This window comes from Odocoileus virginianus, chromosome 8, assembly GCF_023699985.2.
Source record: "Odocoileus virginianus isolate 20LAN1187 ecotype Illinois chromosome 8, Ovbor_1.2, whole genome shotgun sequence".
In the NCBI taxonomy this organism is placed as follows: domain Eukaryota; kingdom Metazoa; phylum Chordata; class Mammalia; order Artiodactyla; family Cervidae; genus Odocoileus; species Odocoileus virginianus.
The window spans coordinates 71,905,949-71,932,925 of NC_069681.1; the positions used below are offsets into that span (position 1 = coordinate 71,905,949).

General features: G+C 47.0%; 1 protein-coding gene and 1 non-coding gene across 4 annotated transcripts in view; one reads left to right on the top strand and one right to left on the bottom strand.

Annotated features, from left to right (window-relative positions):
• TNFRSF19 (TNF receptor superfamily member 19) overlaps positions 1-26,977 on the top strand; it is a 90,886-nt gene that overhangs the window by 40,457 nt on the left and 23,452 nt on the right. For all 3 annotated transcript variants that reach the window (XM_070471678.1, XM_070471677.1, XM_070471679.1), the window contains 2 exons: positions 2,883-3,061; positions 12,282-12,367. In XM_070471678.1, coding sequence (XP_070327779.1) covers positions 2,883-3,061; positions 12,282-12,367 — 265 coding nt within the window. The remainder of the gene's footprint in view (positions 1-2,882; positions 3,062-12,281; positions 12,368-26,977) is intronic.
• On the bottom strand, positions 18,867-18,939 carry TRNAC-ACA (transfer RNA cysteine (anticodon ACA)). Its single transcript has one exon. It is a non-coding gene; the product is annotated as a tRNA-Cys (tRNA).

Here is a 26,977-nt window from a genome sequence, read left to right on the forward strand (position 1 = left end):
GTAAAGAATCAGCCTCAGTGCGGGAGACCCCGGTTCCACCCCTCTCCTGTCCCCGCCTGCCTTTGGGTCGGAGCTTTGTCGGGCTGGAGCCCTCAGAGTTGAGGAGGGGCTGACCTCCTGCTTTGTTTTTCTCCACAGCGCTTTGCTGTGCTTGTTGAAGACACGTCTGGAAGACAGACAGGGGCTGAAAGGGAGACGAGGGGGCTCCTCCTCCCAAATGTGCATGAGTTCATTAGTGGGTTGAAGCCTTATTGCCAATACCCTTTATTGAGTTCTTTACTGAGTACAGGCAACACTATTCTTTGTATTGGTTTTTGCTTTTTAATTGAAGTGTAGTTGATTTACAACGTGTTAGTTTTGGGTGTGCAGCAAAGAGATTCAGGCATACATATATAATACCTATGCTTTTTCAGATTCTTTCCCCATTATAGATTATTATAAGATATTGTGTGTATTTCCCTGTGCTATATCGTAGGACATGCTGTTTACCTGTTGTATATACAGTAGTGCGTATCGGTTAACCCCAGCCTTCAGAAGTTGTCCCTCTCCTCCACCTCCTGCTTTGGTAACCATAAGTTTGTTCTCTATGTCTGTGAGTCTATTTCTGTTTTGTAATTAAGTTCATGTGTACATTCTTGTATGTGTGCCTGTTAATTTTGATTTAATTTTTAATTAGTTGTCTTTGCATATAAATATGGATGGAGAAGTTAAATGTGTAAACGTTATGGAGAAACAAGGATTTTTGACCTCTCTGGACCTGTGTTCTGGCTTCCACGGTTCCCAGAAGAGGGACCTGAGGCTGTGAGGGGAGCCCTGACTCCCGCTGCCCCTCTGGCGGCCCGTGGGCCCCTGGCACACCCTCGTGTGGGGCCATGTGGGCCCCTGGCACACCCTTGGTGTGAGGCTGTGCGTACAGCTTATGAGCTGCTGCCTGATTTTCTTTTCAAGGGTCAGTGTTCTATAGAAACCAGCACATAGTTGGTTTAACTATGGTATGTAACTCTTCAGACATCCTTCTGTGTATATGTCAGATAAGCTGCCAGAAAGGCCCACAGTATGATAATAGGAAGTCTGGCTCTGGAATTAAATGGTGTAGGTCTTGTACCTTATGTCCCAGCAGTTCTGCTCCAGGGTATATATATGAAAAAAACAAAAACACTAATTCAAAAAGATATATGCACTTCAGTGTTCATAGCAGTACTACTTAAAATAGCAAAGGTATGGAAGCAACCTAAGTGTCCATCAACAGAGGGATGGATAAAAAAGATGTTGTGTGTGTATATGTGTGTGTGTGTGTGTGTGTGTACACACACAATGGAATACTACTAAGCCATGAAAAAGAATGAAATTTTACCATTTGCTGCAGGGTGGATGGACTTGGTGGGCACTATGTTAAGTGAAGTTAAGTCAGAGAGACAGGATACTGTAAGATATCTCTAATATGTGGAATCTGAAAAATACAACAAACTAGTGAGTTAAACAGAAAAGAAATAGACTCACAGATAAAACTGAATAAACTAGTGTTACCAGCAGAGAGAGAAGAGGGGGGCAATATAGGGATAGGGAACTTTAAAAAAAGGATTATTATGGGATTATATAAAATTATGTGTGTGAAACTTTCAAAAATTGTAAAGCACTATAGAATCAATTAATTAGTCAATTTAAAGACTATTCTGGGAATATCCTGGTTCTGATATCAACCATGTCTCTTTAGTTAAGTGCGCCCCTTCTGGGAAACCCCCCACTCCGATCTATGAGTAGGGCTTTCCTTACTGGGGGGAGTATTAACTAATGAGAGCCTGACATGAAGAGAGCCCCCAATAAATATGAGTACTTAATATTAGTGTTTTTGTAAGAAATGGGGTCATACTTCTCATTCTGTATTATGACTTATTTTTTAAACTCTCACGAACACCTGTCTATAGCACTCTTGTGGTTGCATTATAACTGCATCATGATCCGCTGTGATTGATTTAGTGCTTGAACTTGTGGAGATGATTGCACGCAGGTCAAAGGGTCATCTGTGAGGCCCATCCCTGGAAAGCAGCGCCGGGTTCTGATGCCCAAATCTGGAAAGTCCTGAGACTTTAGTGTCACAGGGCTTGATCCAGACAAGAATTTAGTGTACTTTTAGGCGTCATATAAGTATCTTCTATCAGACAGCAATAAACAGCCAGGGCTTCCCAGGCGGCACAGTGGTAAAGAACCTACCTGCCCATATAGGAGACGCAGGAGATGCAGGCTTGATCCCTGGGTCAGGAAGATCCCCTGGAGAAGGAAATGGCAACCCACTCCAGTATTCTTGCCTAGAGAATCCCATGGACAGAAGAGCCTAGTGGGTTATTAGTCTATGGGGTTGCAAAAAAGTCAGACTCGGTGTTTAAATGATGATAATAAACAGCTAAATATTTCAAGGCAGTTCACTGCATAGGTTTATAGGCTTGTAAGCCTCTGACATTTCATATGCAGCTGTCCTTGCCTTCTAATACTTATCAAAGCACTTATTTTATGCCTTGATAAGTGTGTGTGTGTCTGCCTGTTTCCCTGACTCCAGTTTCTGAGGACTTAGATGACTGGCCAAGTTAGAGAATAAAGTGCCTGATTCCGCCCTAAGCCAGCGATAATTCAGCAGCAGGAGGCAGAGAGCCTTTCGTATTCAAATGCTCATGCTGCTGAAATAAAGTGGATGACAAAGTATACTTCTGGCCGTAAGAGAGATTATTAGCGGGGAGACACATGGGAACCACTGAAAGAGGGGCCTTTGTGTGCAGGGAGGCAGACGCTGGGTAATTACCAGCCCAGTTCCCCGTCTTATCTCGTCATCCTCCTTTTTCATGCTTGCGGGGTCTGAATAGCTGTCTCTTGTCTTTTCATCCCCACAGGAATGTGGCTTTGGCTATGGGGAGGACGCCCAGTGTGTGAAGTGCCGGCCGCACAGGTTCAAGGAGGACTGGGGCTCTCAGAAGTGCAAGCCGTGCCTGGACTGCGCCCTGCTGAGCCGCTTCCAGAAGGCCAACTGCTCGGCCACCGGCGACGCCGTCTGCGGGGACTGCCTGCCTGGGTATGTGTCCAGTCCTCCCCGGGAGATCAGGTCGTTATTCTGAGCAGGATTTTCTTTCCGGTTCCCTTCCAAACATGGATGCCTGCTGACATCAACCCCAACAAGGTTGCTGAGGTTCACAGCTTTTCTGTTTCCCGGGCCTCCCGCGCACCCTGGACAGTGACAGGCGGGGGGTTAGGATCAAACAGATAAGCCAGTGACCAAGGCTCGGTGTCACAAAAGTCTGCAGAGTCCCCACCGGTCAATGAGAAAGAAAAGACGGACAAAGGGATGAAAGAATAAGGCTGCTCACAAAAGAGGAAGTGCATGTGGCCTGTGATGCTAGAAGATGGCCATCCTCCATGTGATCAGAGAAACGCAAACACCACCGTCCAGCTGGTCACTTCTGCAGTTTGTGTGGGGCAGCTGCTAGGTGTTGCTTTCGGGAGGGAGACAAAGACTGCTGCCCGTGGGCAGCTTACATCCTAATACAATTTGAAAGGTACCTGCATAGTAAATAATAAGTTGTGTAGAAAGGTAGAAGGTGGTGGTTCGTGGGGAAAACAGAAAGCCTTCAGCAGCTCAGGGGGCTGGGTGTGCCCCCTGGGGCCAGAGAAGAGAGGCAGGTGGCAGGATCAGAGTGGGTCACGGGCTGGGTGATGCTAAAAAGGTGAGGTCTCTGAGGATGCAGACCCTAGGGTGGACGTGTGTGCATTTCAGAAACAGCCAAGAGGACAAGACAGGTGTAGGAGGCAACAGAATGGGCTGGAAGGAGAGGCAGAAGGGGTGGCAGGGGTGGACTCATGTAACACTGGAGACCTTCAATGTGCACATTGGAAAGGAGCCCAGGCCGTGGACAGAAAGCGGACCACACCTGGGCCAGGTGGAGAGACAAAGCCCAGGAGGAGGAATTTTTAAATATTGAAGTGCTTGTAGATACTGGTTGGCTGGACATGCCAGATAAAACAGGCAGCTGGAAGACAGAGTGGTGATGAAAACTGGGACCCACTGGGGCCGAGTGGTGGTCTGTTAGAGAGCGAAGAGGCCTTGCTGCGGGAGGTAAGGCAGGGAAGAGACCAGGTGACTGCCAGGAGGATGTGTTTAAACAGAGCAGAGCCAGAGGAGAGACCAGGAGTCCGGAGCTTGCCTGGAACCCAGGTTTTATGGCAGAAGTGAATCGACCAGGGCCAGCAGCATTACGGGAGCAGCAGACATGTATTACTTAGTGGCCAAGCACTCTACATCCTCTGGAGGAGGAAATAACAACCCACTCCAGTAACCTCACCTGGAGAATCCCATGGACAGAGGAGCCTAGCGGGTACAGTCCATAGAGTCACAAAAAAGTCGGACAGGACTGAAACAATTTAACACAGAGAAGCACTTTACATGAATTATTTTCTGTAATGTTCACAGTGTTTTAAAAATGAAGAAACAGCCTTGTCATTAAGGTTATTCAGGTGAGATTGCACAGACAGTACGAGGCGCAACTTGGAGCCATGTCCAGGACTCTGCTGCCAGAATCCACACTCCAAGTCATAACAGATGCAGGACCCTCCCTGCACTTGACCAGTATGTGCCCACAAGACCAGGGGTTTGACAGATGCCAGATGCTTGTCCTGGGGCTTCTATTGAAGCCAGAGGACAGCTAAAACTCTGGGCCCAAAGAAAGAACAGAAAATAGCCTTACAAGTCATGTCCTCATGCAAAAACTTACCACCCAAACAGCTGCAAAAAGTAGTGGTCTTACACCAACAGCACAATGACCAAAGGGAAAACAGCTGTATTGGACTTCATTGAAATTAAAATCTTTTGTGCTTCAGTGGATACTGTCAAGAAAATGAAAAGACAACCCCCCAGCATTAGAAGAACTATTCATAAATCATAAATCATATATGTAATAAGGGACTATCTTATTTAGAACATATAAAGAGCTTTTACAACTCAATAACAAAAAGACAAGTAACCCAATTAAATTATGGGCAAAGGATATGAGTAGACATTTCTGCAAATAAGATACACAGATGATACTCATGAGTGAGCTCATGAAAAGATACTCAACATCAGTCATCAGAGAAATGCAGAAAAATACCGCCACATATACTTCATGTCCATGAGGATCAGTTTAGGTCAGTCACTCAGTTGTGTCCAACTCTCTGCAAGCCTATGAACTGCAGCACGCCAGGCTCCCCTGTCCATCACCAACTCCCAGAGTTTACCCAAACCTCATGTCCATTGAGCTGGTGATGCCATATAACCATCTCATCCTCTGTTGTCCCCTTCTCCTCCTGCCCTAAATCTTTCCCAGCATCAGGGTCTTTTCCAGTGAGTCACTTCTTTGCATCAGGTGGCCAAAGTATTGGAGTTTTAGCTTCAGCATCAATCCTTCCAATGAACACCCAGGACTGATCTCCTTTAGGAAGGACTGGTTGGATCTCCTTGCAGTCCAAGAGACTCTCAAGAGTGTTCTCCAACACCACAGTTGAAAGCATCAATTCTTCGGTGCTCAGCTTTCTTTATAGTCCAACTCTCACATCCATACATGACCACTGGAAAAACCATAGCCTTGACCAGACAGACCTTTGTTGGCAAAGTAATGTCTCTGCTTTTTAATATTCTGTCTAGGTTGGTCATAACTTTCCTTCCAAGGAGCAAGCGTCTTTTAATTTCGTGGCTGCAGTCACCATCTGCAGTGATTTTGGAACCCCAAAAAATAAAGTCTGACACTGTTTCCACTGTTTTCCCATCTATTTGCCATGAAGTGATGGGACCAGATGCCATGATTTTAGTTTTCTGAATGTTGAGCTTTAAGCCAACTTTTTCACTCTCCTCTTTCACTTTTGTCAAGAGGCTTTTTATTTCCTCTTCACTTTCTGCCATAAGGGTGGTGTCATCTGCATATCTGAGGTTATTAATATTTCTCCAGGCAATCTTGATTCCAGCTTGTGCTTCCTCCAGCCCAGCGTTTCTCATGAGGTACTCTGCCTATAAGTTAAACAAGCAGGTTGACAATATATAGCCTTGACGTACTCCTTTTCCTATTTGGAACCAGTCTGTTGTTCCATGTCCAGTTCTAACTGTTGCTTCCTGACCTACATACAGGTTTCTCAAGAGGCAGGTCGGGTGGTCTGGTATTTCTATCTCTTTCAGAATTTTCCACAGTTTATTGTGATCCACACAGTCAAAGGCTTTGGCATAGTCAATAAAGCAGAAACAGATGTTTTTTTTGGAACTCTCTTGCTTTTTTGATGATCCAACAGATGTTGGTAATTTGACCTCTGGTTTCTCTGCCTTTTCTAAATCCAGTTTGAACATCTGGAAGTTCATGGTTCACATACTATTGAAGCCTGGCTTGGAGAATTTTGAACATTACTTTACTAGCATGTGAGATGAGTGCAATTGTGCCATAGTTTGAGCATATTTTGGCATTGCCTTTCTTTGGGATTGGAATGAAAACAGACCTTTTCCAGTGCTGTGGCCACTGCTGAGTTTTCCAAATTTGCTGGTATATTGAGTGCAGCACTTTCACAGCATCATCTTTTAGGATTTGAAATAGCTCAACTGGAATTCCATCACCTCCACTAGCTTTGTTCATAGTGATGCTTCCTAAGGCCCACTTGACTTCACATCCAGGATGTCTGGCTCTAGTTGAGTGATCATACCATCATGGTTATCTGGGTCATGAAGATCTTTTTTGTACAGTTCTTCTGTGTATTCTTCCTTCTGTGTCCACAAGGATGGCTATGGCCAAAAGACAGACAATAGCAGGTATTGGTGAGGACCGGAGAAATGGGGAAAATAAAATGGTGCAGCCGCTTTGGAAAACAGTATGGAAGATCCTCAACAAGTTATACATTGAGTTTACTTGCAACCCAGCCCTTCTGCACTTGGGTATATATAACCAGGGGAATTGAGAATGTGCCGCACAAAAACTTGTACACAGCTGTTCACAGCACTATACGTAATAGTAAAAAGTAGACATGACCCAAATGTCCTTCAGCTGATCAATGGATCAACAAAATGGAGTGTAATTAACAAATTAATGACAGAATGCTGTTCGGCAATAAAAGGAATGAATTACTGATACCGGTGACAACGTGGGTGAACCTCGAAAACATGATGCGGAGTGAAAGAAAACAATCACAGAAGACCCCGTTTTGTATGATTCCATTTGTGTGAAATGTCCAAATGTGGCAGATCTAAAGACCAGAAAGTAAATTAGTGGCTGTCGAGGGCTAGTGGCTGCGGAGGCTTGAGAAGAATGGGTAGTGGTTGCCAAAGGAGGCAGAGTTTCTTTTCTGGAGTGATGAAGATGTCCTAAAATAGTCGGTTCTGATGTAACACCGAATGTGTCGATACTAAAGATTGCTTACTTTACAGGGATGGAATGCATGGTATGTGAATTATATCTCAATAATCTACTCTGTTTTTATTTCTTGACTGTGCTGCGCAGCATGTGAGAGCTGTTCCTGACCAGGGATTGAACCCATGCCCCCTGCATTGGAGGTGCAGAGTCTTAACCACTGGATCACCAGGGATGTCCCCAATCTGTTATTAAAAAAAAGAAGAAGTAATGTAATCTCAGAAGGCGCTGATACCTGTTGCGTATCATTATGCCGAGGTTTGACCTTGTGCAAATCTAATGCAGGGATAGAAACTGAACACCTGTCTTATCTCTGTTCCTGTCCTGACAAAACCAAGTCTGTGCCCCTCTGCCCTCTTCACTGGGGTCGGGCATGGGGGCGGGGGGACGAGGAGGCCACGGGGGCTGCTGCCCAAAGTGGGCAGTGCCTGGAGACCCAGGACTTGCTGTTTGTGGAGTTGGGGCGGGGACCCCAGGTGTGAGCTGCTGGACCGTGAGAGGATCCAGCCTCCCCCGAGCTCCCTCCCAGACATGCTTCTTCATGCTCCACCAAATTTGCTGTCACCTGAGCCCACAGCTTTAGTTTCCAGAATGTTTGCTCGTCCTGTAAATAAATGCTTCCATGCAGGAAGGTTAGAAATGAGTAGGTATTTGAATAGTGTTTCATTGTTTATTTATATGATTAGTTTAAAATTACATCCTTTCTAAGCCAGCATGAAGGTATGAGGCAGGCAACAATTACAGAGTGACTTGTACACAGGTCTTCCTGGGTGTGTTCAAAGTGCTCACCCAGCTTGACTGTGTTTGTGTGAAAGAGGCAAATAGTTCACACGTGCTTTACAGACAGGAAAATTGAGGCGGAAAGAAAATAAACAGGGACGTCCCTGGTGGTCCAGTGGCAGAGACTCTGTGCGTCCAATGCAGGAAGCCTGGGTTTGATCCATGGTCAGGGAACTAAGATCCCACAGGCCTTGTGGCCAAAAAACCAAAACATGAAACAGAAGGAATATTGTAATGAATTCAACAAAGACTAAAAATGGTCCACATCAAAAAAAGAAACTATAAGATAAGTCAATTATGTAAAAATATGTATATAACATGTAGTAATGCTACCAACCTGTAACATTGTTGGAAAGGTTAAGAATAGAGCTTATGTCCAGAGCCTGGCAGAGTGCTAGGCACAGTAAGCACTAAATACGTCACAGACATTGCTGTCAGTTAATGTTGTGTGGGGCCTGTGAAAGCATTGCAAAAGGGGCCACATGGCCTCCAGCCCCGGCCCCACCCACCTTTCTCTGCTGAGGGGGCCTGGGGCCCTGCCTGGAAGAGGAGCCCACGTGGCCAGTTCTCTGCTGCTTTTAGTAACCAGGACGGCTGACACTTTCCAAGCACTCTGTATGGATTCAATGATTTAATTGCCGAATCACTCTGTGAAGAAGGGATTAGCATCACCCCTTCCTTGTAAAGGACGTTTTTGTTGTCATTCTCATTCAGTCTCTTAGTTGTGTCCGGCTCTTTGTGGCCCCATGGACTGCAGCACCCCAGGCTTCCCTGTCCTTCTCAGACTCACGTCCATTGTGCCAGTGATGCCTTCCAACCATCTCATCCTCTGTCTCCCCTTTCTCCTCCTGCCCTCAATCTTTCCCAGCTTCAGAGTCTTTTCCAGTGAGTCAGCTCTTTGCATCAGGTGGCCAACTTGTTGGAACTTCAGCATCAGTCCTTCCGATGAATATTCAGGGTTGATTTCCTTTAGGATTGACTGGTTCGATCTCCTTGAAGTCCAAGGGACTCTTGAGAGTCTTCTCCAACCCCACGATACAAAAGCATCAATTCTGCAGTGCTCAGCCTTCATTATGCTCCAGCTCTCTCATTTATAGATGGCTAATGGAAAAACCATAGCTTAGGAGTTACTTAAATACTCTGGATATCAAGCCTTATCAGTTAAATGATTTGCAAATAAATTTTCCCATAGTATAGGTTGCCTTTTCATTCTTTTCACTGTCTCATTTTCTTTTAACTGCCAAAGAAACTGTTACTAAAATTCAAAAGTCTTTTTTTTTTCAGTTGTGACATTTTTAACCACTTTGTTGAGGTATGATTGACTAAAGCTGTACATATCTACTGTATACCACTCCATGAGTTTGGTAATAAGTACATATCACATCAATAGTATCCTTTGATATACAAAAGTCTCAGATTTAATATACTCCATGTCTATTTTTGCTTTTGTTGCCTATTTATTATATACCTTTTGATGTCGTATCTAAGAAATCATTGCCAGATGTTGTCATGAAACTTCTCCTGTATTTTCTTCTAGGAATTTACAGTCTGGGGGTCTTATGTTTAGGTCTTTAATTAATTTTGAATTAAATTTTAACAAATTTTTAACAAATCAAAGAACAAAGTTGTAGGAGTCACACTTCCTGATATCAGAACACTTTACAAACTCCACTTTTCAGTACAGTGTGATGCTGGCATAAATGCAGACACACAGAACAGAACAGAACAGAACAGAGAGCCCAGAAGTGAACCCGCACATGTGTGGTCAAACGATTTTCTACAAGCTTCTACAAGGACGTGTGTCTCCTCCAACTTTGTTCTTTGACTTTTAGTTTATAAATTCCAAAAGAAAGATTTTTTATCAAATTGTGGTGGGAAGTCACTGTATTATGATCATTTAAGCAGATCTTCACAATCCATTGAAAATGGAAGGTTGAGCAAGTACTGGATAAATCTGAACATTTGGTCTAATTATCTAGTTTTAAATGCAGATTTTACTTCAACCACAAATCATGCAGATTTGCTAAATAATCCAATTTCACAAAATAATTGCATCTACCTGTCTCTATAAACTTGATCTGTAGTTTATTCTCCATATCACTATTTTTGTCATGAAAAAGTTGGAAAATATATGTATATATATGTATGTATATAAAAAGCACTGGAATCCCCATCATTTAGAAATAATCTCTATTAATATTTGGTGTATAATATACCAAACTATTTACAATGCACCTTTACACACATAAATGTCTTTGGCTGCATTGATAATTAAATAATCTGAAAGAATCTATACCAAAGTGTGTGTGTGTGCAAATTGGAACTATATTATTCACAATTCATTTTCAGTTAATGATATTTCATAAATTAAAATAAAAAATAGATATGTAGACCTGCATCGTGGTTTCTAAAGTCCCCCTTGTATTTCACAGCCTTGGGTCCACCACGGCTGAGGTCACATCTGCTATTGGGTATGGGCCAGGCCTCTTGGGTTTTTTTCTTTTATAAGCAATGCTGTGGTTTCTCTATTTACATCCAATTTTCCCCACTTGATTATTTTTTGAGGATAAATTTCAAAACATGAAATTACTGGATAGGATGTAAACTGTTCTATTGAGTTCTGATGGCCTGTTGCTAAATTGCCCTGTAAAGCAGCGGTTTGTATTCCCACTGCACATGTGTGCCCGTTTGCCTAGGTGCATGCCAACAGGTTTCCAATTTTCTAATTCAAAACAGTATATTTTCATTGCAGTTTGCACTTGCTTGTTAGTAATGAGGTTAAACATTTTAATGTTAAAAATTTTTAAAGTTCTTAATTTCATCGTCTTTTCCCTCTTAGCTCAGTTGGTAAAGAATCCTCTGCAATGCAGGAGATACTGGTTCAATTCCTGGGTCAGGAAGATCCGCTGGAGAAGGGATAGGCTACCCACTCCAGTATTCTTGGGCTTTCCTCGTGGCTCAGCTGGTGAAGAATCTGCTTGCAATGCAGGAGACCGGGGTTCGATCCTTGGGTTAGGAAGACCCCCTGGAGAAGGGAAAGGCTTCCCACTCAAGTATTCTGGCCTGGAGAATTCCATGGACTGTATAGTCCATGAGGTTGCAAAGAATTGGACACAACTGAGCGATTTTTTAAATTAAGAAATTTTAAAATTATGATGTGTTCTTTGGAACATTAGTGTTCTTTGCATGTTTTTCAGTTGCCATATTCACTTTTATAAAAATTTATTTTTATTTTTTAAATTTATTTTTGGCTGCACTTGGTCTTTGTTGCTGTGTGCAGGCTGTCTCTAGTTGCCACAAGTATTAATAGTTGTAGCCCTGGGGCTTTGTTGCTCCGAAGCATGTGGGATCTTGCCAGAACAGGGATCAAACTCATGTCTCCTGCATTGGCAGGCATATTCTTAACCACTGGACCATCAGAGATGTCCCATGTTTACTTTCATCATAATGATTTTTAAGTTTTAAGTTATAGACAATACTGTGATTAGAACTATTTTTCAGTTTTCTTCTGCCCACTAATTATGTTGACGGCTTGTTTTTCCTTTTCAGGTGTCTCTAGTATTTGTGCACACATGTGTGTGTGAGTGTGTTTATGTGCGGGTTCAAAACTGTTAATCTCTTCCATTCTGCCTCCTGGATTTCTTGTCATTCCTAGAAAGGTGTTCCCATATCAAGATTGTGTATTTGCCTACATTTTCCCAGTGTTCTTATGGTTTGTGTGGCATTTTGGTTTCTGCATTTCAAAGGTTAAAAACCAGCACCGCATAAAGTATTTTGTCATATAAATAACAATAGAAATGTCCAGATTTCATATTGCCTCTTGGTGCCCCTCCCACCACAATGTACAAAAGTGGGGCTGAGTAGAATCTACAAAGTTACATTTAGTGAATTGTCATTTCTTAAGTCCACTGCATGCTCAGAGTGCTTTCTAAAGTTGTGTCTGTCTGAAATATACTGTTATATTTAAGCCTTTGAGAACCTTTTTTCAAACATAGAACTGGTAATGGAGACTGGCAGTAATTTATGACAGAAATCTGTTTGCTGCATCTGTGAGCTGAGATGAAAAAAGCAACACAAAGATTATTCTCTTTTCTCTTCTAGGTTTTACAGGAAGACAAAACTTGTTGGTTTTCAAGACATGGAGTGTGTGCCTTGCGGAGACCCTCCACCCCCCTACGAGCCGCACTGTGAGTCATGCCCTGCACACAGAGGGGCTCTGGGCCTTTGTAAAAGCTTTCTGCAGTTGGCAGATGGAACACAGTCTCTCTATACTGCTGGCTTAGAGGGTGCAGTCTTTTGTCAGGTGTCCAGCAGGACAGAAAGCCCTTTTGTTGTGTGTCTCAGTCAGCAAACTGCGTCCACTGATCGGAACCTCGAAGGGAAATACAGACATGTTGCTACTCCTGTTCCCTTCAGCCTCTTATCTTTCAGTCTAGATGATGCCTCGGGCAACTCCAGTTAACTAGGGGTCCAGATTCTACCTGATGTGTCCCGTTTTGTGCTGTGGCCCCCTGAGTCCGTGTGTTTCCCTTCCTGGTCCCCAGACCATGGACAGAGGAGCCTGGTGGCCACAGTCCCTGGGGTTGCAAAGCAACAAGAGAAAACTTGTTTGCATGTTGGTAGGGAGAAAACTGCCTTTTCTCTTTGTAGCAACTAGTTAGACTTTCTGACCATGTTGTTTCTTAGATGTAAAAGGTATTTGTTACAGGTTATCAACCTGCATTGGTTTTGATTAGGAAAGAGAGGCTCCTGACTCGTCTTAATCCTAAATATAAATCTGGCCAATGAAAACCCCTCCGGGAGATGGTGAAGGACAGGGAGGCCTGGCATGCTGCAGGCCATGGGGTCGCAAAGAGTCGGACACGACTGACTGAACAACCACAGCAATGAAAACTCGCTAATAAGGGGGCAGAAGGGGAGTCAGGGTGGGCGCCCCGCCATCCCCCGGCTGTGCTCGGGGTGGGCTTGTCTGTGCTGAGGGGGGCAGCAAGGTCCAGGAAGGGGGTTGGAAGAGGACACTGCTCGAATGGGCATTGCTCTTTCCTTTCGGGGAGCATAATACAGACATTTATTTATTTAGGGATTACTTTGATATAATTCTCCATGCCCAGAATCTGACCTCTTACTTCTTTTCGTGACAGGAGCCCCCTTAAGTTAATTTAAATTTACTTCATTATTTGATAAAGTCACATGGGATTTTTGTTTCCGAGAATGTCATGGAATTTTGCAGTCCCTATTATTATGTCCTTTACCAAAGTGCATTCCTTTCTACGTTTGAAGTGACAGGAAGGCCAAGGACTTGACTCGTTCTTTTATAGAAATGCCGTTGACCCCTCTCTTTGTAATAGGTAAATGTTCATCAGATAATTCATTGCAGTTAACAGATGCAATATTGAATGTCTGTTTTGTGTGGGTCACAGTTGGTTTTACTTAATTTTCTCAGGGTCTCATCATCAGCTCTCAGTCATCAATGCGAACACCAGTCCAGAGAGGTTAATGACTCTCCACTGTTGGCTGGTAATTGGCAACCGCGGGTCTAACTCCAGATACTATGTTCTCCCCCACATGCCCTGCTGTCTCCGTGCAGTCCTCAGCCGTCCAGTCGATCCTCTGTTGGCTGATGTCATCCACTCCATGTTGACTTTTTCTTGTATTGTTTGCTTTACTGTTCATCATCTAAGGAAACTCTAAAAGTCCAACTTAGGAGAGGTGCTGAGTCTCTTTTTGCTATGTAGCTCAGAAAAGGACATGTCCTCTTGCCAGTTAGAATGGCACAGCTACCAAGTAAAGTGGGTCAGACAGAGAAGGAGAAATATCATATGACGTCCCTTATGTGCAAAATCTAAAGAGAAATGATACAGATGAACTTATTACAAAATAGAAACAGTCTCACAGACTTAGAGAATGAGTTTACAGTTGCCAGGCTGGGGGGAGAGGATGGGTAGAGGATCATTGGGGAGTTTGGGATGGACATGTACACACTGTTACATTTAAAATGGAAAGGCAACAAGGCCCTGCTGTGTAGCACACGGGACTCTGCCCAACGTTAATATGGCAGCCTGGATGGGAGGGGAATTTGGGGGAGAATGGAGACGTGTGCATGTGTGGCTGAGTCCCTTTGCTGTCCACCTGAAACTACCACAACACTGTTAATTGGCTATACCCCAAAATAAAATTAAAAGTTAAAATGAGGCAGCAGCCTCGTCTTGCCTATGGCTCAGCTCAGCTGTCATTCTGTCCAGAGGCAAAGATTATCCCCTTCATCCTAAACTATCAGAAAAAGATTTAGTGAAGAAATTGATATTGCCCCATTTAGAGTTAGAAAGGCCTAGGTTTTTTTTTTCCCTTTAATTTATTGGGCTTAAATTTAATGTGATCTAGTCATGTTTGAGGCACTGGAGTTGTTTGCCTTTGGGGAATCTGACTAAGCTTGGACATCATAAATTAGGCTTTAAGCATAGATTTCACATTTAACTTTTAATGTCTTGTAAAGCCCTAAGTAAGTGATCATTTGAAAATAAAATTGGCTATATATATATATTTAATATTTCTCCTGTGTGAGACTAAATTTTTTTCCAAGCCAGAAATGCCGCGCACACAGCTAATAGCTTTTCGAATTGTGAAACAGCTGTATGGTGGTCTTTAGTGAGCCTTAATCCTTATCTCTTTAAAGGAATGTTTGCTGCATTTGGCACAGTTCTTGGGAATAATTCCAGAACGCGGCTAATCTCTTCAAAAGAGTTCTCGATGTCTTTGGGGAAAATTATGTAAGGCGCCTCATATTTTCATTTCTCCTGCTTCAGGCTTTTGCACTCATCCATGAACAACTGCTTCTTTAGTGCCTTTCCCAGAGGCGTTCTTGTGTTATTTATACTCTAAGCGCCAAGGTGGTGGCCCCTGGGAAGCTCCCTGCAGAGCCAGGCTTCGTTTCAGGGGTGCACGTGGCGGTGGGAGCCTGGACTCCCCAGACCAGGAGCAGCCTCTGCTCAGGGCCACGGGCAGCCCTGGGGTCTGGGGACCGCGGCCCCCGCAGCAGGAGGGTCCCTGTGGCTCCTCTCTAAGCCTGCAGGCCCTGCCTAGGCCCGCTGGCCTCCCCACGCTCTCAGTGGGCTGCTGGGGCATGTGTTTGCCCCTTCGGGCTCCTGAAGGAGAGAATCCCGCAGATGCAGGTGAACACCATCGTCCTGGGAGCTCCGCCCTTCCCGCTTACCTGCTGAACAAATACTCGGGTGTCTACGAGGTGCACACCCACCGTGGGGCGGACATGGGCCCAGCCCTTCCCTTCATGGAGCTCACGGTCACTCAGACGCCGCACACCTGGGCGCACCTGGTGATGGTCAGTCCCGCCTGGAGGACCCTCGGCTCTGAGGTGATGGTGCAGGAGCTGCGGGGAGGCCCCAGCTGTGACCCGGCAGTCAGCCAGGGGAGGGCGAGCCCGAGGAGGGGGACGCGGGAAGGAGAGCATCCTGCAGCGTGGGGTGCTGACTGTGGTCCAGCCAGCCGACACCGGCATTGCCCGTGGACTTGGTCCCCGGGAAGTCTTCGGTGGCCGATTCAGTGAGTGATGGAAAGGGAGCCCAGGCGACGGGGACGTAGGAGGCTGTGCAAGGGAAGGAGGGAGCCGACGGTAGGTCACTCGGTCCAGAGCCTGCCTCGACAGTGACCGTGGGGAGCGCAGTCAGAGGAGGGATCTGTTTTATGTTGTTTGTAGGTGAGAGGCACGCCTGTCTGTTTGCAGGTAAAAGGGAACGATCCAGTTGAGAGAGGCTGACTGTTTTATCTGAGAGGACAAGAGAATGGTAAGGTCTGTTGAAGGATCCAGAGAAGGGTTGCCCTCTGCTGGAGGCGGTGCCGGGCTCCATGCTGTAACCAGGGCAGGGGCAGGCGAAAACCCGGGCATGTGCATCCATCCAGTGGCCGGCAAGGGGCTCTCCTGCGAGGCTGTGTGTGTGTGTGTGTGTGTGTGTGTGTGGAGCACGAAGCACCACTCTCCCAGGTGACACTGGACCCAGGCCCGCAGAGGCTGGGCCAGCACAGGCGTCTGAGGTTCCGTCAGTGAGAGTGGAGGGGTCAGGGGAGAAAACAGAGGACTCCTGGGAGCACCAAGGGTTCAGCTGGATCAGTGGTCATGGTGAGCCTTGTTTCCACCTCCTGTGATGTCTGTAGGGGCCTCTGTGCCACAAGACGTACCTAAATTGGGCCCGAAACGTGCAGCTTATGGTGGTGGTTGTTCAGCCGCTCAGTCGTGGCCTACTCTTTGCAACCCTGTGGACTGCAGCACTCCAGGCTTCCCTGTCCTTCATCATCTCTTGGAGTTTGCTCAAACTCATGTCCATTGAGTCAGTGATGCCATCCAACCATCTCATCCTTTGTCGTCCCCTTCTCCTCCCATCTTCAATCTTTCCCAGCATCAGGGTCTTTTCCAATGAGTTGGCTTTTCGCATCAGGTGGCCAAAGTATTGGAGCTTCAGCTTCAGCATTAGTCTTTCCAGTGAATATTCAGGGTTGATTTCCTTTAGGATTGACTGGCTTGCAACAAAGTCCTTTAAAAGGACGACTGTCTGTGTTAATAACACGAGAATAATTTTAAAGGAATATAAAGACATTTTAAAATTTTTTTTACTGGAGGCTAATTGCTTTACAGTGTTGAGGTTGTCTCTGCCATAAATCAGCTCTGATCATTGATAGTTATATATATGTATATACATCCCCCACCTCGAGCCTCCCTCCCCTCACCCCGTTCCACCAATCTGGGTCATCACAGAGCGCCACGCTGGGCTTCCTGTGTTATACAGCAGCTTCCAGCGAGGTATCTCTTTTTTACATGGTAGTGTATTTATGTTGCGCTTCCCAGGTGGTGCTGCTGGTAAAGAGCCCACCTGCCAATGCAGGAGACGTAAGAGATGAAGGTTCGATCCCTGGGTCGGGAAGATCCCTTGGAGGAGGACATGGCAACCCACTCCAGTATTCTTGCCTAGAGAATCCCATGGACAGAGGAGCCTGGCAGGCTGCAGTCCATAGGGTCACAAAGAGTCGGACACGACTGAAGCAACTTGGCATGCACAGATGCTGTCTTGAGAAAGGACCTCAGGACTGCCTGGGGCTGTGGGGTTTAGCAGAGGCTGCGGCTCAGAGTCCAGCAGTAAGTGCGGGAACCTGGATGGGGCGTAAGGAGAGACGGAGGGAGCTTCGGCCATCCGTTCTCCGCAGGTCAGATTTGTGACCAAGAGTGTCTCGGTGGCAGTTTCTCTCTCTGAACCACGTACTCAAATTCCTTATAAACTGCTTTAGAAAACTAGAAGGAAGTTTCCATCCAACCTCCTGCCCTCTGACTGTATGTATTGGCCCAGTCTTGAGTCCTCAGACCCTGGCGTCCACCAGCAGCCGAGGGTGGGGCACGGCTTGGAACCAGCGAGAAGTCTGGGCACCCTTTCCTCTGCCCCGTGGCCCAAAGCACCGCGCCCGCAGCCCAGCCAACACGAGCTTTAAGCTCCCCTGCCCCGGAAGAGTGGTGGGTGTGTGAACCTTCATTCAGGCCCAGGCTCTGCCTTGGACCGCGGGTGTCACCTCGGGCAAGTCAGCTCACCACTTTGAGCCTCCCCTTGGCCCTCGGGAGATGGGGATAACTGTGCCATGTTGGCAGAGGGGAGATAGACGCGAACGGGATCGCATCCAGGAGCGCCAGCCTTCTTTCCAACGATGACTGCACCTGGCCTGCCGTGCCGCAGCCCCGCCCATCCAGGTGTGCCCCGTGTGGGAGGTGGTGGCTGGGAGCTGCCCCACGCGGGGAGGGTCCCAAATGCAGCTGGCCTCAGTCCTCCCCTAGCCCTGGGGAGCGGGGAGCGGGAGTTGAGGGTCACCTGGATGGGGTTGCAGAGGACTTCTGTGCTTGGTGATCCAGACGGCCAGAACACCAGGCCGCTGCTCTCCTTTGCCCCTTGGCCCGAAGCCCCACGCCCACTGCCAACCAGCTTGAGCTTTAAGCTCCCCTCCCCCTGGCAGAATGATGGGTGTGTGAACATGGATTAGTCCACCCAGAGCATTCTAATTTGTGAGGATGGAGCTGCAGGTAAATAAAGGCACCCTTTCCATAGAAACCCCTGCTCCACCCTCTGATAAGGGGCAGCTGTTTACAGCATTAGGAGAAACACAGAAAAACACTAGAAATTTTAGAACTACTTCCTGCCCTGGGCCTGATAAGAAATGCAGGATTGGCGTGATTTCCTTTAAGCAGTGTTTACTTAATTTGGAACAAACACTGTGGTTGGAACAAATGGTTTTGAAAACATTCAAAGCGGTTTTTATTTAAGGGTGTTTAACCGAGATGTTTGCTTTGTCCTTGGGGGCTTAGTAAAACAAGCCACGTGATTCCTAGGAGATAAGCCATCAGCTAAGTTCCCCTGTGGGGGAGATAGGAGGTCGGGAGCTGTGCTGACCCACAGCTCTGTAGGATTTACCATGACTTCATCCTCTCAGAAAGCCCGCCACTCTCCGCACCAGTAAGGCATTTCGTTGTTAAAAGGAGGAAAGTCAAGTCGCTCAGTCGTGTCCAACTCTTTGGGACCCCATGGACTGTAGCCGTACCAGGCTTCTCTGTCCATGGCATTTTCGTACCAGGCTTCTCTGTCCATGGCATTTTCCAGGCAAGAATACTGGAGTGGATTGCCATTTCCTTCTCCAGGAGATCTTCCCGACCCGGGGATTGAACCCGGGCCTCCTGCATTGTAGGCAGGCGCTTTACCATCTGAGCCACAGGGAAGTCAAAGGCTGACTGTTTTCCAAAGGAAACTCAAACCATCTTCTAAATAGAGAATAAAAGTAATTTCAAAATAAACTTTTAAAGGAACTCTTTGCTCATGGGGCTTCCCTGGTGACTCAGCGGTGAAGAAACTGCCTGCCAACACAGGAGACGTGGGTTCGATCTCTGGGTCGGGAAGATCCCTTGGAGGAGGAAATGGCAACCCACTCCAGTATTCTTGTCTGGGAAAACCCACAGACAGAGGAACCTGGCGGTCTACAGTTCACAGGGTCCCAAAGAGTCAGACACAACAGCAACTAAACAACAACAACACATTTGCTTATTTAATTGATAATTTTTTAAGTTTAGTAGGAAAAAAAGGAAGGGGAGAGCATCGGAAACAAAACATTTCCAACATTGACACATACAGAACAAAATTATGGTATTCTGATGGTCTTCTTTTCAGTCTTTGTTCTATCTGTACTACTGATTAAAAAATAGGTGTAATTATGCCATACACAGTTTTGTAACCTTTTCCCCCTTGAGATGTATATTCATATACTAATTATTACTTTAATGATATTTTCAAGTAAGTGCTGCAGGCTTCAGACTTGAGGTGGACTTCAGGGCTGTCTGCCACACACACTGCTCTGTCCACACGTGTGGGAGCCCTTCCCCAAGTGCCTACAGGTGCTTATGTGTGCAAAGGCACTCGTATCTTCCGCTCTTGACCTGTGGTGCTAAATTGTTTTAAATAAGGGTGCCTGGTAAACACCTCTTTTAAAGAAGACCAATTTAAAAGGAGGGCTTCCATGGTGGCTCAGATGATAACGAATCTGCCTGCAATGCAGGTAGACCCAGGTTTGATCCCTGGGTGGGGAAGAACCCCTGAAGAAGGAAATGGCAGCCCACTCCAGTATTCTTGCCTGGAGAATCCCATGGACAGAGGAGCCTGGCATGCTACAGACCACGAGGTCACAAAGAGTTGGACACGACCGAGTAACTAACACTTCCTCTCAATTTAAGAGGAAACAAATGGGGAATGTTCTGAAATCGATGCCCGTGTGGGTTTTCAGGTTGCCTGTGGTGGAGAGCAGGTGACTTCAGCCGCTACCTGTCTACAATTGAACCCCTGAGAATCAGAAGTCAGTTTCTGCCACCTCCCTGCACCCAGGACTCTTCATCCGGGGACCCAGCACTCACTGAATCTGATCAGAGTGATGTAGAAAGAGGTGCAGAGAGATGTACATAATCCGAAAGATTTATAGCAAAGCCATGTGCTTCAGAAGCATCCTGTGGTGTTGTTGCATCTGTGTATGTTTCCCATTCCTGCAGGACAGAGTTCTCCTGAGTTGGCTCATACTTAGTGGCCTGACTTTGCAGAGAACTTGCTGGATCCTCTGCCGGACAGGCCCACAAAGCCACCCTCTGCTGATTACGGGTTCAGTTTACACGGGATGTTCTTGGAGTCTGTGGTCCCCAGGCCAGGAGTCCGAGTGTCGGGCGGGAGACTGGCTCCTGTGGGTGGTGCCCCGTTTGGGGACTCTTTTCAGGGTAGACAGATGCTCCCGGGGCCTCGAACAGTAGGGAAGGGCAGCTTCTTCAAGATGCAGCTCTGTCCTGTTCACAGAGCAGGGCGAGGAGCGGGAGGACAGGGCGATCAGAGAAAACAGCCCTGGCTCCTGGAGCCGACTGCAGAGTGGCCCCCGGGCGTCTGGAGCACATTCCCCCACTGCCCCCTCGTTAGTCACTGGTTCCGGGAAGTCCTCTCTTCTCTTTGTTCATCTTGCCACAGTTTCCTGCTTTTCCTCTCTTTCTCTTTCTCAGTTCCTGTGATATCCTTACTTTATTGACAAGCTAACAGAGTGAACATGGAAAGTGGCTTACGTGGGAACCAAGAGATGGAAATCCACCAGGGCACCCTGCATGGTCCCCGCACCAGGGCTTGGCCCCAGGACACCCTGAGGGCCCCGTGGGGTCCACAGAGGCTGTACTGTAGATGATGCTCTGACAGCTCCGCCTGCCGGGCAGAGAGCAGGAAGTGGGGGCAGCTGCGGCATGCAGAGATGCTCGGATGCGGGCGGAGAGCAGGGCGGCTTGTATATCCGGCCTGGGGGCGGGGACCCTGGACAGAGCACCCAGCGTGCTCCAACTTCGTGTAGATGGACCCCTGGGTTATCTGATACCACCTGCTACAGTCATTGCAGTTTTCACTATTACTCTGGACCTAGGAGGGGTGGGGAAGGGGAGATCCAGTCACATTGGTTGGAATCTTTTCCTGAAAACAGAAAGCTGCTCTCGTTTCTTTGAAATGGTTTCCATCCCACATAGTTAATCTGGGTTTTTTTAAAGCAGATTTGCTTCTAGGGTAAACAACTGTTTTCTAAAGATACGTTGAAAATCTGTCATAGCAAATGGCTCCTTTTCCAAGGATGTTGAGAAAACAGTGGGGCAGCTTTAATGTCTTGGCCTCTTTAGAGAAAGAAGTGCTTAGTGAATGCAACCGCTTTGAGTGATTATTTAACTATTTCAAATATTTGTCTTTCCTTAGCCCTAGTTTCACTAAAGGTAACAAAAATCAAGAAATTTTAAGAGAAAAATGTTTCTTAGACTCACGTGCTCTACCCGCATGCTTTTCTCCCAATATAAAATGGCCAAATGTTTGTCAGCTGTGCACTTGGTCCCACATAAAGAAAAGAAAAGCAAAGAACAGTTTGAGTGCTGTCCCTGGGTCCCTGGACCATGTCCCCCAACCCTGGAGATGCTTCAAGAGCTCGTCTGCTGGCCTCAGTCTGGAGGTAGGGGAGTCCTGAACTGGAGGCGCCAAAGGCTTTGATCCAGCCCCTTGAGAACAGGAGTGGCTGATCATTACCCAGTTGGCTATAAATCCAGTTCCTTGGCCTTTCTCTGCAGTCTCTCTTAGACATTCAAAGTCAATGAGCTGGTTTAAATATTTACTCACCAAGAAACAGGTTGTGGTTTGTTAAAGGCCATCACTAAATTAAATGAGTGTTAGATTAAGTACAGTTTATTTAAAAAATATAAAATCCAGCAGGCCTGTTTCATTAAGTCATGGACTTTTGCAAAGGGATCAGTGATTTGTGTGTGTACCCATTAAATGCTTAAAATAAAAAAGCATGGTGTAAAGCGACCTCACAGTGCACACCAGACCCGATGCAGAGACTGTCAGAGGTTCAGCTTAGCAACGACTCCATCCCTCAGAGCCGAGCGTCTGTCCTCGGGAGGAGCTGTGTGAGCTCTGTCCTCTGGCAGCCACATCCCACGGGCAACTGGAATAAGCATAGCTGCACCCACGGAGGGCGTCCTTTTGTCTCTAAACCCGCGTGTGTGTCCAGCCCCTTCCCACACCAGCTCTTGACCAGGAACGTCATTGGAGGAGCATCACTTCGAGGAGGGAAAGGAGAGGAGAGCCCCAGGAGAGTTTAAAGCAGCAAGTGGGTCTTGAGTCCTGGAGGGAACCACTCTCCATGTGCTTCTCCTGGCCTGCACCACCCCCACGTCACCGCCAAGAGGCGGCCACAGCAGAGAGGCAGGCCTGGACCCCCAGCCTGCCCCACTTCTCCAGGCCAGCTCCAGGACCAGGAGTGAGGGCATTTTAATTTTAAACTTAAGAAAGAAATCAGAACAATACTTGAAAAAGAGTTAGACCTACTTGGAAAAGAGACCATAAACAAAGCTGAGCGCTGAAGAATCGGTGCTTTTGAATTATGGCACTGGAGAAGACTCTTGAGAGTCCCCCAGATTCTGACCTGAAGAATAAGATGCAGGAAGTTTCTCTCTGACTTCTAATGCTCGTTAGCACTGAAAAGACATAACTGTCTTACCCTGTCATCTCCAAATTAATGTCAGCCAGTCTCTACGGGAGCTTGCTTTTGAGTCCTAGTCCCAATCCTTAACTTCCAGATAAGCTATTTAGGTTGTCTGTGTCCCAGTTTTTCGTGAACCAATTGAAGAGTCTCACCATTTTTAAAGTTGATTTTACCTGTTTCTTTTATTTACTTTATCCAATGTTGGTTGTGTTGCGTCTTCACTGCTGCATGGGCTTTCTCTAATTGCAGCAAATGGGGGCTACTCTCTAGTTGAGATGCATGGGCTTCTCATTGTGGTGGCTTCTCTCATTGTGGAGCACAAGCTGTAGGATGAAAGGGCTTCAGTAGTTCTGACACATGGGCTTAGCTGCACCGTGGCATGTGGGGTCTTCCTGGACCAGGAATCAAACCTATGTCCCCTGCATTGGCAGGCAGATTCTTAACCACTGGACCACCAGGGAAGAAGCCCTGAGCATCTGTGTGCTCAGTCCTGACTCATTGTGACCCCATGGACTGTAGCCCACCAGGCTCCTCTGTCCATGGGGATTCTCGAGGCAAGAATACTGGAGTGGGTTGCCATGATCTCCTCCAGGGCATCTTCCCAACCCAGGGATCGAGCTCCAGATTCTCACAATTTTAAAAGAGGAGATAAAGCCTTGGTTGAAGTCCTAAATCTGCACCACTTTCCAAACCTCAAGACATGTTCTCTTTCTAATCTAACGCAGACTTGGGTTCTTCACCATAAGTTCTGTCAACTATAAGATTATGAATAAATGAAGAGCAAGGTCGATTCTGCTGGAACAGGGATAGCAAGAAACACAGTCTACATCCAGGTTTTCTCCTCAGTCTAGGCCCCGCCATGCTAAACTGGGCAGAGACATACACATTTTTTTTTTCTTAGTAAGACATTAATAGGTCGAAGTAACTTGAGTTTTATCATCTTAGAATCATTTCACAGTACTGCAGTGAGGTAAATAAGAATTATCCACTCTACTAATAACAAGGAAGCTGATGATTCCTGGAGCCAGAGTCCTTAGGTGCAAGCATGCCAAGCTGGACGCTGCCTTCCCCGAGGATAAGGTCGAATGAACAGGGTTCCCTCCACGGGAACGCGGGGTCCAGGGCCCCCAGTGCAGCCTGGCACTGCGGGGTTAAGCGGAGTCCTGTTCGGGAACAAGGAGGGCAGGGGCCCAAGTCGCTTGTCTTTGTTCCAGCTCCCAGATGGCAGCCCCGTCCGTTAGTCCCAGTTGAGGCAAAACTATTTTTGAGTCTGTGTATATCCTTCAGCACAGATGGTGGAGGCCGTAATAATGTGTTTCTTTTATGGTGTCTTTTCTGTTTCTTGGTGTGGAAGTTTCAAAGCTTCATTGTTCCATCAGTCAAATAAACACAGCGAGACCTTCTGGGACTGGGGGATAATAAAAAGAAGAGAAACATCCTTGAAAGCAGGAAAAAAAAATCCTTTTTATCGTGTCTACAGAGAAATGCTATAGACAAGCTGCTTCCATTTTGTGGCTTATGGTGTTTTTCAGTGTTAATTATGACATTTATCATAATTAAAGTACCAGACAGTTATTTATAATTCACCCACCGCCAAACATAAAGTGACGAGCTTGCTCTGGGTGTCACAGGCTTCCTCTGAACGGCACAAGTGGCGGAATTCGTCAGTCGACCCTGTGGTTGAACAGTGGGCAGTGCTGGCCTGGGGTTCGTCTCCCTGCCCCTCCAGCCACTCTCCTGTGGCAGTCACCTGCTCTGCCCTTTCTTCTTTCTTTCTGTTCCCCATAAAGACATGCATGATCATGTTTGGCTCAGTCCAGGCGGGGAATAGATTGCCAGGCCAAGTAGTCTGGCAGCAAGGTTAAGAAGAGCAGAAACCAAGTTTAGTTTAGTCATTGACCGAGTCTCAGCATCTGGGACCTGCAACCCCGCTGGGAACAGGTCCCCTGCCAGGACTTTCCTGCCCAGGGCTATTTCTGCTCACTGGGTTTGGCCTTCAGGATGCTCCCCCTGACCTCAGGCTTCCCGGTTCCTCCCACCCCCAGGCCTCCTGGGACGCCTTTCCACCTGCTGGGAACCTGAGGCCCTCATCCATCACCCCAGCCCCTCTCTTAACACTCCTGCTGACCCTTTGGCCTGCCCGACCTCCTGTCACACTTGCTCCAGGCCCATCGCTGGGCCGCCAAGGGCCCTTGAGTCCTATTTTTGTTTGGTTTTATCATTGCATTTCTGATGGCACACCTGAGGACACACACATCTTAAAGCATAGAAGACTCTTTGTCTTGTCCATCTATAATTTTCTTTTGTCCCGCTGAGAGAAAAATAGAACTGTTCAGTTCAGTGCCTCATGAATATGGTTAATTTTCATTTTCTGGATAGAAGCGTTGACGTTTTGTACTAAGAAATAAGATCCAAAGCAAACTTGGGCTTCCCAGGCGGTGCTCGTGGTAAAGAACCGGCCTGCCAATGCAGGAGACAATGAGACGCAGGTTTGATCCCCAAGCTAGGAAGATCCCCTGGAGGAGGGCATGGCAACCCACTCCAGTATTCTTGCCTGGAGAATCCCGTGGACAGAGGAGCCTGGCGGGCTACTGTCCAAGGGGTCACAAAGAGTCGGACACGACTGAAGTGACTTAGCATGCGCGCACACACAAACCAAATTTAAAGAAACGAAAAATAGGGAAACTTTCCCACTCCCGTTGGTAGCAGTCGTGGACAGCGGCATGAGCATACGTGGCCGGCACTTGCAGGGACGCAGGGCTGGAGGAGACGCAGCTTGCTTCCCAGCTGCTCCTCACCGCTCCGGCTAACACCGCGCCGGGGCTGAGCGCGCCCATGAGGGCGGGCTGTGCGCCCCTGGCCCCTCAGGGCTCTTGGCCTGCAACAGTGAAAGCTGGTGGCTTTCAGTCCACAGCAGCCACTGCTACAAAGAGAGCAGCCCCCGAGGGACCGATTCCGGCGGCAGGGCCGGGTCTATGGGGAGCAGGTGAGTGGGAATCAAGTGGAGATGGGAGAAGACAACAGAGACCTGGGGATCTGGAAGGATGACTCTCAATGCAGTGCACACCCTGCTGGATGAGAGGGGACATCCTCAAATCATGATTTTCTGGCCATTGAAAGACAAAGTGCTCGTTATTGTGGGCAGAGTGAGTGATGTTACTGTGGCTTTACACCTTGCAACAAAACAGATCGCCACTGGCGGATACCGTGCTAGTCGTTAGGTGGCTGAGAGCAAGTCAGCTCACTAGACATCTCAGAGGTGTTCTCATGCGCGAGCATGCAGCTGGTGGCAGGTGGAGCGGTGGGGACGCATGGGTGGTGCCCCACTCTCAGGAGGAAGGCGATCGGCTACCCGGGATTCTGTTCAAACACTACAGGGGCCCATTTACGTAGTTGGATGAGGTTTACAGTGGAAACGCAGCCTCAGTTGGACGGGGAACCAAGCCCTTGTCTACATACACCAAGGAGAGACTTGGTGACTTCCACTTGATTTTTTAAAATCAGCTTTTGCCACCATGCAGGTTAGTGATTGAAGTGAGAGAATGTAGTTGTTGTGTAGCTCTGTTGGTGAGAACGTGAGCCTGCTGCATTCCTCTGTAAATTCACGCCATCATCTTATTGTAAACACACGCATCACCGACTTCCTGACCCTGAAGTGTCCCCAGGTGGGAGTGAAAGTGACACTCAGGTAAAAGGTCACACATTAAGATGAAACATCCCAACACTGGGGGGAATTTCCCGTCAGTCAATGTGTCTTTCTGGTTGTAAATGCTGTGCTGGCCGGGTGGTGGTCCAGCCTGCTTCCTCTTCTCTATCTCCCCTTCACCCCTCTTCTTCTCAGATAGGAGGGCCTATCTCCCCACACTGAGACCCACAGCTTTGAAGATGCACATTGAGCATCACCATCCACCCTCAGGAATGAAGTAAGTCAAATTTCGTTGTCCACAAAGACAGTTATCACACATTCATGGAACTGGCCTTTTTTTTCTGCTGTAATTTCACAGTGAAGCCAGACCATCTAAATATTGGTAGTAGAACCAGGCAAATATATACATGAGAAGGGAGTTTTCAGACAGTCATTTCTATTAATCCATCTTCTATCAAATAGCCTTACAAAAAATACCTGAGAAAAGAAGAGAAGCTAAAGGCAAAGGAGAAAAGGAAAGATTTAGCCATTTGAATGCAGAGGTCCAAAGAACAGCAAGGAGAGATAAGAAAGCCTTCCTCAG